This window comes from Sardina pilchardus, chromosome 5 (genome assembly GCF_963854185.1).
Source record: "Sardina pilchardus chromosome 5, fSarPil1.1, whole genome shotgun sequence".
Lineage (NCBI taxonomy): Eukaryota > Metazoa > Chordata > Actinopteri > Clupeiformes > Clupeidae > Sardina > Sardina pilchardus.
The window spans coordinates 771553-786552 of NC_084998.1; the positions used below are offsets into that span (position 1 = coordinate 771553).

At 43.5% G+C, this 15000-nt stretch overlaps 1 protein-coding gene across 1 annotated transcript in view; it reads right to left on the bottom strand.

Annotated features, from left to right (window-relative positions):
* Window positions 1-15000, bottom strand: part of gdpd5a (glycerophosphodiester phosphodiesterase domain containing 5a) — a 72231-nt gene that overhangs the window by 9547 nt on the left and 47684 nt on the right. The window contains exons 9-11 of the mRNA XM_062535880.1: window positions 12448-12530; window positions 1385-1535; window positions 139-360 (exon numbers count right to left, since the gene is read on the bottom strand). Of these exons, the coding sequence (XP_062391864.1) occupies window positions 139-360; window positions 1385-1535; window positions 12448-12530 (456 nt within the window). The remainder of the gene's footprint in view (window positions 1-138; window positions 361-1384; window positions 1536-12447; window positions 12531-15000) is intronic.

Genomic DNA, 15000 nt, shown 5'->3' on the forward strand with positions numbered 1-15000 from the left:
GTGGTCAGTGCTAACAGCAGTGTGTGTGTGCTGTGGTCAGTGCTAACAGCAGTGTGTGTGTGCTGTGGTCAGTGCTAACAGCAGTGTGTGTGTGCTGTGGTCAGTGCTAACAGCAGTGTGTGTGTGCTGTGGTCAGACCTTGTCCAGTGGGATGCCGGAGCGCTGCAGGGTGCGGAGCGTGTCGTTGACCCAGAGGTGGTGTCGCGGGTGGGTGGGCGGCGGGCGCCGCAGGTTGAGCATCACGGAGCGGTTGGCTTTGAGCGCCAGGCGTAGCAGGTCGGCCAGGCTGCACACCGTCTGGTTCCCCGCCCGCCGACGCTCCCGCGGAGACAAGGACCACAAAGTCCAGTAGGGGTCATCCTGCACCACCAATCACAGCGTGAGAACCACCGCCAACACCCACTCCAACCAATCACAGCGTGAGAACCGCCGCCAACACCCACTCCAACCAATCACAGCGTGAGAACCACCGCCAACACCCACTCCACTTGTCCTGACCAGGGTCCTCACTAGGGATGATGAACTCACTCCACTTGTCCTTTCTAAGGTTCTCACTAGGGTCCTTACCAGGGTCCTTACTAGGGATGATGAACTCACTCCACTTGTCCTTTCTAGGGTTCTCACTAGGGTCTTTACTAGGGTTCTCACTAGGGAGGATGAACTCACTCCACTTGTCCTTTCTAGGGTTCTCACTAGGGTCTTTACTAGGGTTCTCACTAGGGATGATGAACTCACTCCACTTGTCCTTACTAGGGTCCTTAGGGTCTTTACTAGGGTCCTTACTAGGGATGATGAACTCAAGCAGGTACCTCTCAAACAAATGTACAAGTGCTTACTACTAGTACATCACACATGAGTCCTGCGTATTATACACGTGTACCTTATGGAACCAGAGTCCTGCATATTATACACGTGTACCTTATGGAACCATAGTCCTGCATATTATACACGTGTACCTTATGGAACCAGAGTCCTGCATATTATACACGTGTACCTTATGGAACCATAGTCCTGCATATTATACACGTGTACCTTATGGAACCATAGTCCTGCATATTATACACGTGTACCTTATGGAACCATAGTCCTGCATATTATACACGTGTACCTTATGGAACCAGAGTCCTGCATATTATACACGTGTACCTTATGGAACCATAGTCCTGCATATTATACACGTGTACCTTATGGAACCATAGTCCTGCATATTATACACGTGTACCTTATGGAACCATAGTCCTGCATATTATACACGTCACGTGTACCTTATGGAACCAGAGTCCTGCATATTATACACGTCACGTGTACCTTATGGAACCAGAGTCCTGCATTTTTTGCGTGTGTACCTTATGGAACCAGAGTCCTGCATATTTTGCGCGTGTACCTTGAGGAACCAGAGTCCTGCGTTGAGAGAGCGCAGCTCGGTCCAGGAGAAGAGGGAGGCGTCGTCGGACTGTCTGGAGGGGAAGAGGCGCTGCACGTCTGTCGTCCGTCTCAGCGTCCGGTCTCGCATCAGGAAGGGCACACCGTCCAGGCTGGGGAGATGGGAAGCACTATCATTAGTATATTACTAATAGTTATGTGTGTATGGTTATATGTGTATGGTTATACAGTTAGATGTATATGGTTGGATGTGTATGGTTAGATGTGTACGGTAAGATGTGTATGGTTATACGGTTAGATGCGTATGGTTAGATGTGTATGGCTAGATGTGTACATTTAGATGTGTACGGCTAGATGTGTATGGTTGTACGGTTAGATGCGTACGGTTATACGGTTAGATGCATAAGGTTAGATGTGTATGGTTAGATTTGTATGATTATACAGTTAGATGCGTACGGTTAGATTTGTATGGCTAAATGTGTATGGTTATACGGTTAGATGTGTACGATTAGATGTGCATGGTTAGATGTGTATGGTTAGACGTGTATGGTTATATGGTTAGATGTGTATGGTTATATGGTAAGATGTGTGTGGTTATACGGTTAGATGTGTATGGTTATACGGTTAGATATGTATGGTTAGATGTGTATGGTTATACAGGTAGATGTGTACAGTTAGATATGTATGGTTAGATGTGTATGGTTATACAGGTAGATGTGTACAGTTAGATGTGTATGGTTAGATGTATATGGTTAGATGTGTACGGTTAGATGTGTGTGGTTATACTGTTATATGTGCATAGTTATATGTGTATGGTTATACGGTTAGATATGTATGGTTAGATGTGTATGGTTAGATGTGTGTGGTTATACGGTTAGATGTGTATGGTTAGATGTGTATGGTTATACGGTTAGATATGTATGGTTAGATGTGTATGGTTAGATGTGTGTGGTTATACGGTTAGATGTGTATGGTTAGATGTGTATGGTTATACGGTTAGATGTGTATGGTTATATGGTTAGATATGTATGGTTATATGGTTAGAAATGTATGGTTAGATGTGTATGGTTAGATGTGTGTGGTTATACGGTTAGATGTGTATGGTTATATGGTTAGATATGTATGGTTAGATGTGTATAGTTATATGGTTAGATATGTACAGTTAGATGTGTATGGTGAGATGTGTATGGTTATACGGTTAGATATGTACAGTTAGATGTGTATGGTGAGATGTGTGTGGTTATGTAGCATCCGCCACATAAATGGTCATATTAGTTTTAAAATGATCTGATAATATTTTCATTGCAAAGCAGACTTTTTGCTATTCTTATTGTCATTTTTGTAAAAGAATCATGTTGCTTAATAATTAGTATATGTCTTTAAAAAGCCTGGCCAGGTACTATTGAGTTATTTTTTTCCTCTATCTATCTTGCTTATTATGGGCGTAGGGCAGTGATTCAGGGCAAGCACTGAGCAGATAGGGTCCGGAGCTGTCACTCACACTTTCTTCTGTCACCCGCACCCACTTTTCTGTCGGGCCCTATGGCTGCGCTCGGGATAGAATCACATGTTGCCTTTTGAACGGGACGCGGAAGATAATGGGGGCACGAATGTATGAATGAAAGAGAGAACAAGAGGTAGAAGGCCGGCTGCTTTCTGATATCCTCCTGATCGTGTCCGACACATTAAGAGAATTCTACCGTCTCTACTTTTACGCCCGACGTTGGAATAATCATCTGTTTTTCCGCGGATCCATTTTCAACTGTTTCAAGGAGGTGAGAGCGATCTTTTTTTCTCCATTTTTGCTTGCGGGAGTTTAAGAGACTGTTTTGCTCAAGCATTTCGATTGATGGATTATTTTTGCCGTGGATTATTGTCGTGTTGGTGGACCGATTGAAGATCCTGAATTTTTCGTGAACCTTTTTTGTTTAATGGACTAAACGAAGCGCTTTAGGCGCGTCTTTCCCTGTATTTCTTGTGCCGCATCCGCGGTTTTGGACAATGACTCTGGCCTGCGGGCTTATTCTCTCTCTCTTTTTCCACTCACTCCCTCTCACGAAGCACTTAAATAAATCACAGCATTATAGTATAAGTTTGAATGTGTGTTTAATGAACGAATTTCTTTAATTTTGTGGCGACTCGAGCCGAGTTTGTTACAGTGGTGGCCAGTATACGGGGATTTAAACGCACATTCTTTGAACTTATCACTTATCACTCTTTCTCCTTAGTTAATATCTTTACTTTCTCCACTTTAATCTTGCTATCAAGATGTATATGGAATCAGGGCCATTGGTAGATATCGTAGACGACCAGGGAAAGGGAGGTAATAGGCCAGGTACTCCTTGTCCTCCACCCTCCATTCAGCCAATGCACCCTCACGTTACCTTGAGGCAACGGGTAGATCGCCTCACTGATTCTCTTGGTTCTCTATACATTAATGACCAAAGCACGGCCGCAGCATCTAATATAACACCGAGAGGTGCCAGTAATATTGGTGGAGGAATTATTGAAGAAAGTGAACATGATAGCAATGAGAAGGAGAGTGGGAGTGAAGAGGAGGAAGAAGAGGATGGAAAAGAGAGTGAAGAGGAAGTTGAGGACGATGATGATACTGTTTCTCACAAACCTTCACGCTATACACCTGTTTACTATACAGAAATGAATGAACTTCGAAAGCAACTCAAAGAAACTAATATGCGTTTCCAAGCTCTTCAAAAGCAGGTTCTGGAGGCAAATTCCAGTGCAATTATAAGAGAAGAAATATTGAGACAAACATTAGACACAAAAGTTGAAGATGTCAAGAACTTTTCTACTGAACTTTCAGAGAATTTGGAGGATGCAATAGTGCGCTGTCTGCAGAGACGAGATGTGCAGTGGCAGACTCAGTTAAACCAAGTCAAACTGACCAGCACCCCTAAATTGTCTCCTGTAAATCAAGGAGGGAGTAAGTCAGGAGAAAAGTTGCTTTTTAACCTTACAAGTCCCTCTGATTTTACTGGGCCAAGAGGAGGGAAGCCCCCTATTAAGCTAAATTTTCCTAAGTTTGGGGCAGATAGTGAAACAAAGGACCCAATGACTTATTTAGAGCTTTGTACTGAATTTCTTGAATTAAGACCAATGCCAGATGCTGAAATTTTGGCCACATTGTCATCAGTACTTAAAGGCTCTGCTAAAAGCTGGTGGATAGCGGAACGCAAAAACATCCATTCATGGGGGGAATTCAAGACTGCATTTGCCTCAGCTTTTCTGGCTAATGATTTCATGCTGGAGATTGAAGAGCGCCTGTGCAACCGCATTCAGGCCCCCGGTGAGTCCATAAGAGACTATGCTTATGATTATCGAGCTCTTGCTCTGAAATGGAAACCCGACATTGACGAGGCAACATTAGTAAAGCGCATACTCAACAATGCTAATCCAAAAATTGCACCTGGTTTACGAGGCACTGTGAACACTGTAGCTGATCTGGTTAAAGTTGGCAGCATGATTGAAAGTGACATGGCCTCACAGAAAAGCTACTGGGCCAAAGTCAATGCTGAGAAACCACCGAACCAGCAACAGAAGAAAAAAGCTGACTTAATAGTTGTAAAATCAGAATCCCACTCTCAGGCTAAAGTTAAACATCCTCACTCTCTCCTTGCCGTTAACATCTCCATCAGAGGTTTCCAGGGGCCCGCCCTGCTGGACACAGGGAGTACTTTCACTCTGATGTGTGACAAGCTATGGCGACAGGTTAAGAAAACACAAGAAAACCTGACACCTTGTGGAAATCAGGAATTTGCGCTGGCAAATGGTACAGCAAAGAGGGCCTTAGGAAAAGCTCATTGTGCCATTAACCTCCATGACAGTTACTGGACTCATTCCATATATGTGCTTGCAGATGAAGATCTTGCTTTTCCAATCATTTTAGGCCTAGACTTCCTGCAAAAAAGTGGCCTACGACTGGACTTCATGCGAGGAACTTATGGAGTGAGAGATGGCCAACAGCTGACATACTACCCATTCATTAATCAGAGTGAGAGGGAGAAAGAATGGCGCACAACTGATGGAACAGCAAGCTTAAGCATTTATTATGCTTTACCTCTCAGTGACCAACCATCTACGACACGGTCTGCCTGTCTGAACATTCTATCTGACCTACCCTCTGAATCTAGGCCTGACCTCTTACAGTTGATGAATGAATGGCCGTCTATCTGCTCTGGTGACCTGGGGAAAACATCTGTGGTGAAGCATACCATCCGCCTAACCGACGACATACCCCTGCGATGTCCAGCTTACCGGGTGTCACCTCTTAAGAAAGACATCATCCAGCAGCAGTTGAAGGAGATGTTAGCTGATGGAATCATTGAACCCTCTTCTTCACCATATGCCAGTCCTGTCGTGCTTGTCCCTAAACCTGAGGGAAAGTGGCGTTTCTGTGTTGATTATAGGCGTCTGAACAAAAAGACCTTGTTTGACGCTTATCCAATGCCCAAAATACATGACATTCTTGAGTCTTTTGCGGGAGCAAGTGTATTCAGTTCTTTAGACCTGCGCTCTGGGTACTGGCAGGTTGCCATGGCTGAAGCCTGCATTGAGAAGACTGCATTCATCACCCCGTTTGGCTTATACCATTTCCTCTCTATGCCTTTCGGCCTGATGAACTCGGGGGCCACGTTCCAGAGACTTATGGAAAATGTTTTGGCTGACCTGAAAGGTGTTTGTTGTTTTGTTTACATTGATGACATCATCGTATATTCAAAATCAGAAGCGTCTCACCTGGAAGATCTGAAGAAAGTGTTTGAAAAACTCCATAATGCCTCCCTGACTCTCAACCTGAAAAAATGCCATTTCTTCAAATCCTCTCTGAAGTTCCTAGGCCATCAAGTGTCCGGCCAGGGTATTTCAGCAGATCCTGAAAAGCTCAAGGCCATTGATGAATACCCCCGGCCACAAAACATCCGAGAACTCCAGCGGTTCTTGGGCCTCGCTGGTTGGTATCATAAGTTCATTAAAAATTTTGCTGACCTGGCCGCCCCTCTGAATAACTTGAAGAAAAGGGACGTTGCATGGAGATAGACGGAAGACTGTGAGAGAAACTGGGAGAGCCTGAAACAAGCGTTACAGTCCCCTCCGGTCCTCTCTCATCCGGATCTGGAAAAACCCTTTAAGGTCTCCACGGATGCTAGTGACGTTGGCCTGGGTGCCGTGTTGACCCAAGAGGATGATGATGGTGAACATGTGATCGCTTTTGCATCCCGTCTACTGAATGCAGCCGAGCGAAACTACTCTGTTTCAGAAAAGGAGTGTCTGGCCGTGGTCTGGGCAGTGGAAAGGTGGCAACATTTTCTGGAAGGAGTGCAATTTGAAGTCATAACTGACCATGCAGCCCTGTCTTGGGTCTTCAATGCGCCAAAAACGTCCTCTCGCCTCACACGCTGGGCCCTCAGACTCCAGCCCTTCACATTCACCGTGCGGTACAGGAAGGGGACCTTGAATGTAGTCCCGGATGCTCTGTCCCGTATCCCTGGGCCCAGTGCTGATGATGTGCCGACCACCACAAGCCTTGCTGTTTGCTATAGCACAGCCAAAGTGTCCACCGACCTGCCAAACTCTCTGGATGAGATAGCCACTGCTCAAAACAACGATGATTACATCAAAGATGTCCGTAAGCAGATGCCAGCTCCCACGTCTCTTCCTCCAGACCGCATTTCCTTTCTTGACCACCAGGGGCTGTTATGCAGAAGAGTGCCAATAGCTCGGGATGGACACAAGTACCAGCTGGTTGTCCCAAAGGGCCTACATCTCACCTTTTTGCAATACTTCCATGATAACCCTCTAGGGGGACACTTTGGACAACTAAAGACCCTCCTGCGCATCCTGGAAGTAGCCTGGTGGCCAGACATTCGTAAAGACACTTGGAAACATGTCAAAGAATGTTCCGTCTGCCAGCAGCACAAACCCTCTAACACCAAGCCTAGTGGTTTGCTGCAGTCAACGCAAGTGTCAGAGGTTGGTGAAATGTTGGGCATCGACATCATGGGTCCATTCCCTCGTAGCCGGAAAAATAACCACTACTTGGTTGTGCTTGTAGACTATTACTCAAAATGGATTGAGCTCTTCCCGGTGCATAACAGCAAGACGCCCAAACTGGTGAGAATTCTCACAGAAGAGGTCTTCACCAGGTGGGGTACTCCCAAATATCTTCTGTCTGACCGGGGGAGCCAGTTCACCAGCCATCTCTTGAGAAACATCTGCAAAGCATGGGGAGTGACCAACAAATTTACCACCAGCTATCATCCCCAAACAAACCAGACAGAAAGGGTGAACCGTTCTCTTAAATGCATGATTGCGTCCTATGTTGCAGGAAAGCACAAGGATTGGGACAAGTGGGTCCATGAATTCCGCTTTGCCATCAATTCCTCGTGGCAAGAGTCCACAGGCTATTCCCCAGCCATTCTGCACCTGGGCCGCTCTCTGAAAGGCCCTCTTGAACAGCTGCTGCCCAAAGCTCCTTCCCCAGCTTCGTCTAGACACACTCTTTTGGAGAGACAGTTGGAACTGAAAAAGGAAGTGGCAGAGAATGTCAAGAAGGCCCACGAGAAACAAGCAAAGTATTACAACCTGAAGCGACGAGATGTCCAGTTCGCACCAAGCGACCTGGTGTGGGTCAAAGCTCACCCATTGTCTGACGCATCCAAGGGGTTCACTGCCAAGCTGGCACCAAAGTGGACCGGGCCATGTACAGTGGAAAAGAAATTAGGACCTTTGAACTACAGAGTTCATTTCTCTGATCACTCCATGGATACTGTAAATGTGGTGAATATGAAACCCTACTTTGGGCCTCCTCCCACCATTTCCAGTCTGGGGGCGGGGACTGTAGCATCCGCCACATAAATGGTCATATTAGTTTTAAAATGATCTGATAATATTTTCATTGCAAAGCAGACTTTTTGCTATTCTTATTGTCATTTTTGTAAAAGAATCATGTTGCTTAATAATTAGTATATGTCTTTAAAAAGCCTGGCCAGGTACTATTGAGTTATTTTTTTCCTCTATCTATCTTGCTTATTATGGGCGTAGGGCAGTGATTCAGGGCAAGCACTGAGCAGATAGGGTCCGGAGCTGTCACTCACACTTTCTTCTGTCACCCGCACCCACTTTTCTGTCGGGCCCTATGGCTGCGCTCGGGATAGAATCACATGTTGCCTTTTGAACGGGACGCGGAAGATAATGGGGGCACGAATGTATGAATGAAAGAGAGAACAAGAGGTAGAAGGCCGGCTGCTTTCTGATATCCTCCTGATCGTGTCCGACACATTAAGAGAATTCTACCGTCTCTACTTTTACGCCCGACGTTGGAATAATCATCTGTTTTTCCGCGGATCCATTTTCAACTGTTTCAAGGAGGTGAGAGCGATCTTTTTTTCTCCATTTTTGCTTGCGGGAGTTTAAGAGACTGTTTTGCTCAAGCATTTCGATTGATGGATTATTTTTGCCGTGGATTATTGTCGTGTTGGTGGACCGATTGAAGATCCTGAATTTTTCGTGAACCTTTTTTGTTTAATGGACTAAACGAAGCGCTTTAGGCGCGTCTTTCCCTGTATTTCTTGTGCCGCATCCGCGGTTTTGGACAATGACTCTGGCCTGCGGGCTTATTCTCTCTCTCTTTTTCCACTCACTCCCTCTCACGAAGCACTTAAATAAATCACAGCATTATAGTATAAGTTTGAATGTGTGTTTAATGAACGAATTTCTTTAATTTTGTGGCGACTCGAGCCGAGTTTGTTACAGTTATACGGTTAGATGTGTATGGTTAGATGTGTGTGGTTATACGGTTAGATGTGTATGGTTATATGGTTAGATATGTATGGTTAGATGTGTATGGTTATAAGGTTAGATATGTAGAGTTAGATGTGTATGGTGAGATGTGTATGGTTATACGGTTAGATGCATACGGTTAGATGTGTATGGTTATACGGTTAGATGTGTATGGTTAGACATGTATGGTTATACGGTTAGATGTGTTTGGTTATACGGTTAGATGTGTATGGTTATATGGTTAGATATGTATGGTTAAATGTGTATGGTTATACGGTTAGATGTGTATGGTTATACGGTTAGATATGTACAGTTAGATGTGTATGGTGAGATGTGTATGGTTATACGGTTAGATATGTACAGTTAGATGTGTATGGTGAGATGTGTATGGTTATACGGTTAGATGCGTATGGTTATACGGTTAGATATGTACAGTTAGATGTGTATGGAGAGATGTGTATGGTTATACGGTTAGATGTGTATGGTTATACGGTTAGATATGTACAGTTAGATTTGTATGGAGAGATGTGTATGGTTATACGGTTAGATGTGTTTGGTTATACGGTTCGATATGTACAGTTAGATGTGTATGGTGAGATGTGTATGGTTATACGGTTAGATATGTACAGTTAGATGTGTATGGTGAGATGTGTATGGTTATACGGTTAGATGTGTATGGTGAGATGTGTATGGTTATACGGTTAGATGTGTATGGTGAGATGTGTATGGTTATACGGTTAGATGCGTATGGTTATACGGTTAGATGTGTATGGTTATACGGTTAGATGCGTATGGTTATACGGTTAGATGCGTATGGTTATACGGTTAGATGTGTATGGTTATATGGTTAGATGCGTATGGTTATACGGTTAGATGCGTATGGTTAGATGTGTATGGTTATACAGTTAGATGTGTATGGAGAGATGTGTATGGTTATACGGTTAGATGCGTATGGTTATACGGTTAGATATGTACAGTTAGATGTGTACGGTGAGATGTGTATGGTTATACGGTTAGATATGTACAGTTAGATGTGTATGGTGAGATGTGTATGGTTATACGGTCAGATATGTACAGTTAGATGTGTATGGTGAGATGTGTATGGTTATACGGTTAGATGCGTACGGTTAGATGTGTATGGTTATACGGTTAGATGCGTACGGTTAGATGTGTATGGTTATACGGTTAGATGCGTACGGTTAGATGTGTATGGTTATACGGTTAGATGCGTACGGTTAGATGTGTATGGTTATACGGTTAGATGCATACGGTTAGATGTGTATGGTTATACGGTTAGATGCGTACGGTTAGATGCGTATGGTTATACGGTTAGTAGTGATGCTCCGATCGATCGGCCGCCGATCATGATCGGCCGATATTGGCTAAAAATGGCTTGATCGGTGAAGCTCAAAAGCGCCGATCAAAAAAGCCGATCATGTGACCTACAGTAATTTACTTGCGTGACGTTTTTTCACCTGCAGGCGCAGCGCACAGGCACACAACAGCCTAGAGTAGAGAGGAGCTTGCAGTGGCAAACATGAGTAGGCTAAAGGTTCAGTGTAAAATTAACCATATGCAATGTATGTCGTGCTGAAATCCCTCGAGGTGGAAGCCACCAAAGACGTTTTAACACCACTGACGGACAACTGAATATGTCGGGTATGAGAAACTAAACCAGCCAACTTCCCCATCCTTCAATCAGCGTAGGCCTAGGCTACTAACGATAGGGATGATAAGATGGAAAGGCATTACGTTCAGAATTAATTTGCCTCCTCGAACAACCTCTATTTCGTTGTGGAGGATAAAGCCCAGTTACGATTTTGCAAATATCTGTAGCCTAAAAGATTTTTGAAAGACAGTCAGACTCTCACATCTAAAGACAAATCATAGAGTTTTAAGTCACAAACTAGTCACAGACTATGCAGACATGCGATAATATCAGACATGTTTGATATTGTTGTAACGGCAGAATTAGAAAAAGACTCCGACTGGCTTACAACCGCTTGCAATTAACACCTTACATTAAACGAGTACACGGGAGCGCGCCGCACCATGATTTCTGTCCCGACTTTGGATATTTATTCATCGACTGTGAAAACATGGCAATATCGCGCAATGTAAGTCGGCCCTAACCTGCCTTGATCCACGATATTACCCCGCAGGCATAAAATACTAGCCTAATGTGTATCTCCCCGCGTTACCAAACTACATTGACAAGCTGAAGAATAGGCATATTAGCTTCCCAAGCGCAGACGCCTGTCCAATGTCCCTGCTAGCTTAACAGCGCACTTTATTGACTCAAACTGGTGGCATTTAACGGCATGTTTCAGTCATGGGGGATTCCAAGATAAAAAAGACTTGCAATTTATTGCTTACAGTAGCTTACATTATTTATTTTTGGGGGGATTTGGAACAGAGAAAAGGCCATAGTTTTGCACTTTGAGGCAGTAGGTTTTGATGTAACACGTTTTTCATTTAATGTAGTCAGTCTATTTAGAAGCTATACTTTTCAAGTAGCCTAGGCAATGTAATTTGGTCCCATCCCATTTAGGTGATCTGTGTGTTGGTCTGCCTGACCCCCTCCTTGTATGAAATCATTTTATGTCTCGCTGCATATTTGGAAAAGATGGCCAAAGTTATTTCATTTTCTAAATACAAATCGATAAATGGTGGTTCTTCAACATAGAATAGAATAGAATAGAATATATACTTTTTTGATCCCATGAGGGAAATTCAGTTCTCTGCATTTAACCCAATTTAACTGAATTAGTGAACACACAGCACACAGTTAACACACAGTGAGGTGAATCACACAACCCAGAGCAGTGAGCTGCCTGCCCAACCAGCGGCGCTCGGGGAGCAGTAAGGGGTTAGGTGCCTTGCTCAAGGGCACTTCAGCCGTGGTGGACTGGTCGGGGATCGAACCGGCAACCCTCCGGTTACAAGCCCGATGCGCTAACCAGTACACCACGGCTGCCCCAAATCTTGACTAGCCTATAGGCCTACTGTCTTTTATGCCACTTACATTAATTCATAGTTAGTTTAATTTCTACAAATGATGCAAACTCTGCTAGACTATTGTTAAAAGACTCTCATTCCCCTGCCATTCTGTGATCGGCAGTGATCGGCAATCGGCCGATCATGATTTTGATGATCGGTAATCGGTGATCGGCCCCAAAAATGCTGATCGGAGCATCTCTAACGGTTAGATATGTACAGTTAGATGTGTATGGTTAGATGTGTATGGTTATACGGTTAGATGCGTACCTGATAGCCACATCAGCCTCCAGGGCGGCGACGCTGTGCTGCAGGGCTTTGTTGAAGGACATCAGCGTGTTCTCTGGCGCCAGCTACACAGAGGAAGCAAACCAGAGGGACACAAATCACAAATCAGACATCATAAACCAGAGGGACACAAATTACATATCAGATATCATAAACCAGAGGGACACAAATTAGATATCAAACATCATAAACCAGAGGGACACAAATCAGATATCAAACATCATAAACCAGAGGGACACAAATCAGATATCAGACATCATAAACCAGAGGGACACAAATCAGATATCAGACATCATAAACCAGAGGGACACATATCAGATATCACATATCAGACATCATAAACCAGAGGGACACATATCAGATATCAGACATCATAAACCAGAGGGACACTTATCAGATATCAGACATCATAAACCAGAGGGACACAAATTAGATATCAAACATCATAAACCAGAGGGACACAAATCAGATATCAAACATCATAAACCAGAGGGACACAAATCAGATATCAGACATCATAAACCAGAGGGACACAAATCAGATATCAGACATCATAAACCAGAGGGACACAAATCAGATATCAGATATCATAAACCAGAGGGACACATATCAGATATCATAAACCAGAGGGACACAAATCACATATCAGATATCATAAACCAGAGGGACACATATCAGATATCAGATATCATAAACCAGAGGGACACATATCACATATCAGACATCATAAACCAGAGGGACACAAATCAGATATCAGATATCATAAACCAGAGGGACACTTATCAGATATCAGATATCATAAACCAGAGGGACACATATCAGCTATCAGATATCATAAACCAGAGGGACACAAATCACATATCAGACATCATAAACCAGAGGGACACAAATCAGATATCAGATATCATAAACCAGAGGGACACATATCAGATATCTTAAACCAGAGGGACACATATCACATATCATAAACCAGAGGGACACATATCAGATATCATAAACCAGAGGGACACATATCAGATATCAGACATCATAGACCAGAGGGACACATATCAGATATCTTAAACCAGAGGGACACATATCAGATATCAGATATCATAAACCAGAGGGACACATATCACATATCAGATATCATAAACCAGAGGGACACATATCAGATATCAGACATCATAGACCAGAGGGACACAAATCAGATATCAGACATCATAAACCAGAGGGACACATATCAGATATCTTAAAGGGATAATCTGGAGTGAAATGCACTTTAGATACATTTTTCGGACTATTGGGAGTACATACGTTGAGTTGACACCAAAATCATGTCATTCGGATGTATTTTGAGAAAGTTTGAGTTCACCGTTTTTAGCCAAAACTCGTTAGCCTGTAAGTGACCGGGGCAGGTCCTTTCGCCACTACAAAACGCTATTTTTATACCTCTTCTACTGTTCCAAACAACGCTACACTTACGTGGTAGTGAGTAGAGGGTCCCTAACTGTGCGTTCAGACCAAAACCGTCAAAAGCGTCAAAGTCGCTGGTGAAGCTCATAGCCCGACGCTCAACCCAGTTCGGTGCATTCGGCGCCGAAAGCGTCAAAGCCATGACGTGAAACATTTGAACAAACCACAAGCAGCAATCCTGCGAGTTTGACATTCTGATTAGTTGACGCCGAACCGTGTCATAGCTCATTACCATAAAGTTAACTGAGGCTCAACTTTATTTTGACGCCCGTGAAGCTCATGAAGCCACGCTCACGCCCGGAACGCTTTTGAAGCCGGTAACGCCGACTCTCCATAGAAAATGAATGATTTCCGGCGCTCTTGACGCTTTTGACGGTCTTGGTGTGAACGCACAGTAAAGCCAAACCGAAGTATCCCCACGTCTTTATGTGGTCGGATAGAGAGTCCAGAATGAATTTAATCGAGTCCGTACCTTTCCGGAAATGTTATTAAACTGTTGTTAAAGCGTTGCCAGCTGCAGCAGCGACATTTCCGGAAAGGTACTGACTCGATTAAATTCATTCTGGACTCTCTATCCGACCAAGATAAACCAGAGGAACACATATCAGATATCTTACAGTTTTTTCCAATCGTTTACACACAATTTTGAAAACGGGGCTCTTTTTGTCTAAACACATCACACAATTAACCAAACACAACACCCAATCAGCAGAACATAACAGATTGTTAGCAAAATGAAATATTTCTGTCAAAACAATAAACACATTGATAAAACCTTATACTGTTCTCATATCACTAACACATTCTTTGAATGATTCCACACTGTCGCTATCTTATACACACCAACACAATAAATTCAAAACACATCTGTTTACAGTTTTTTTCAATTGCTTACACACAATTTTTCAAACCGAGTTCTTTTTAACAAAATTTAAGCACAGGTATCCAAATGCCACACTCAGTTTGCATAATTCCTAGATTCTTTGCAAAATGAAACACTTCAGTCAAAACAAACACACTTCAGTCAAAACATACACACTTCAGTCAAAACATACACACTTCAGTCAAAACATATACACA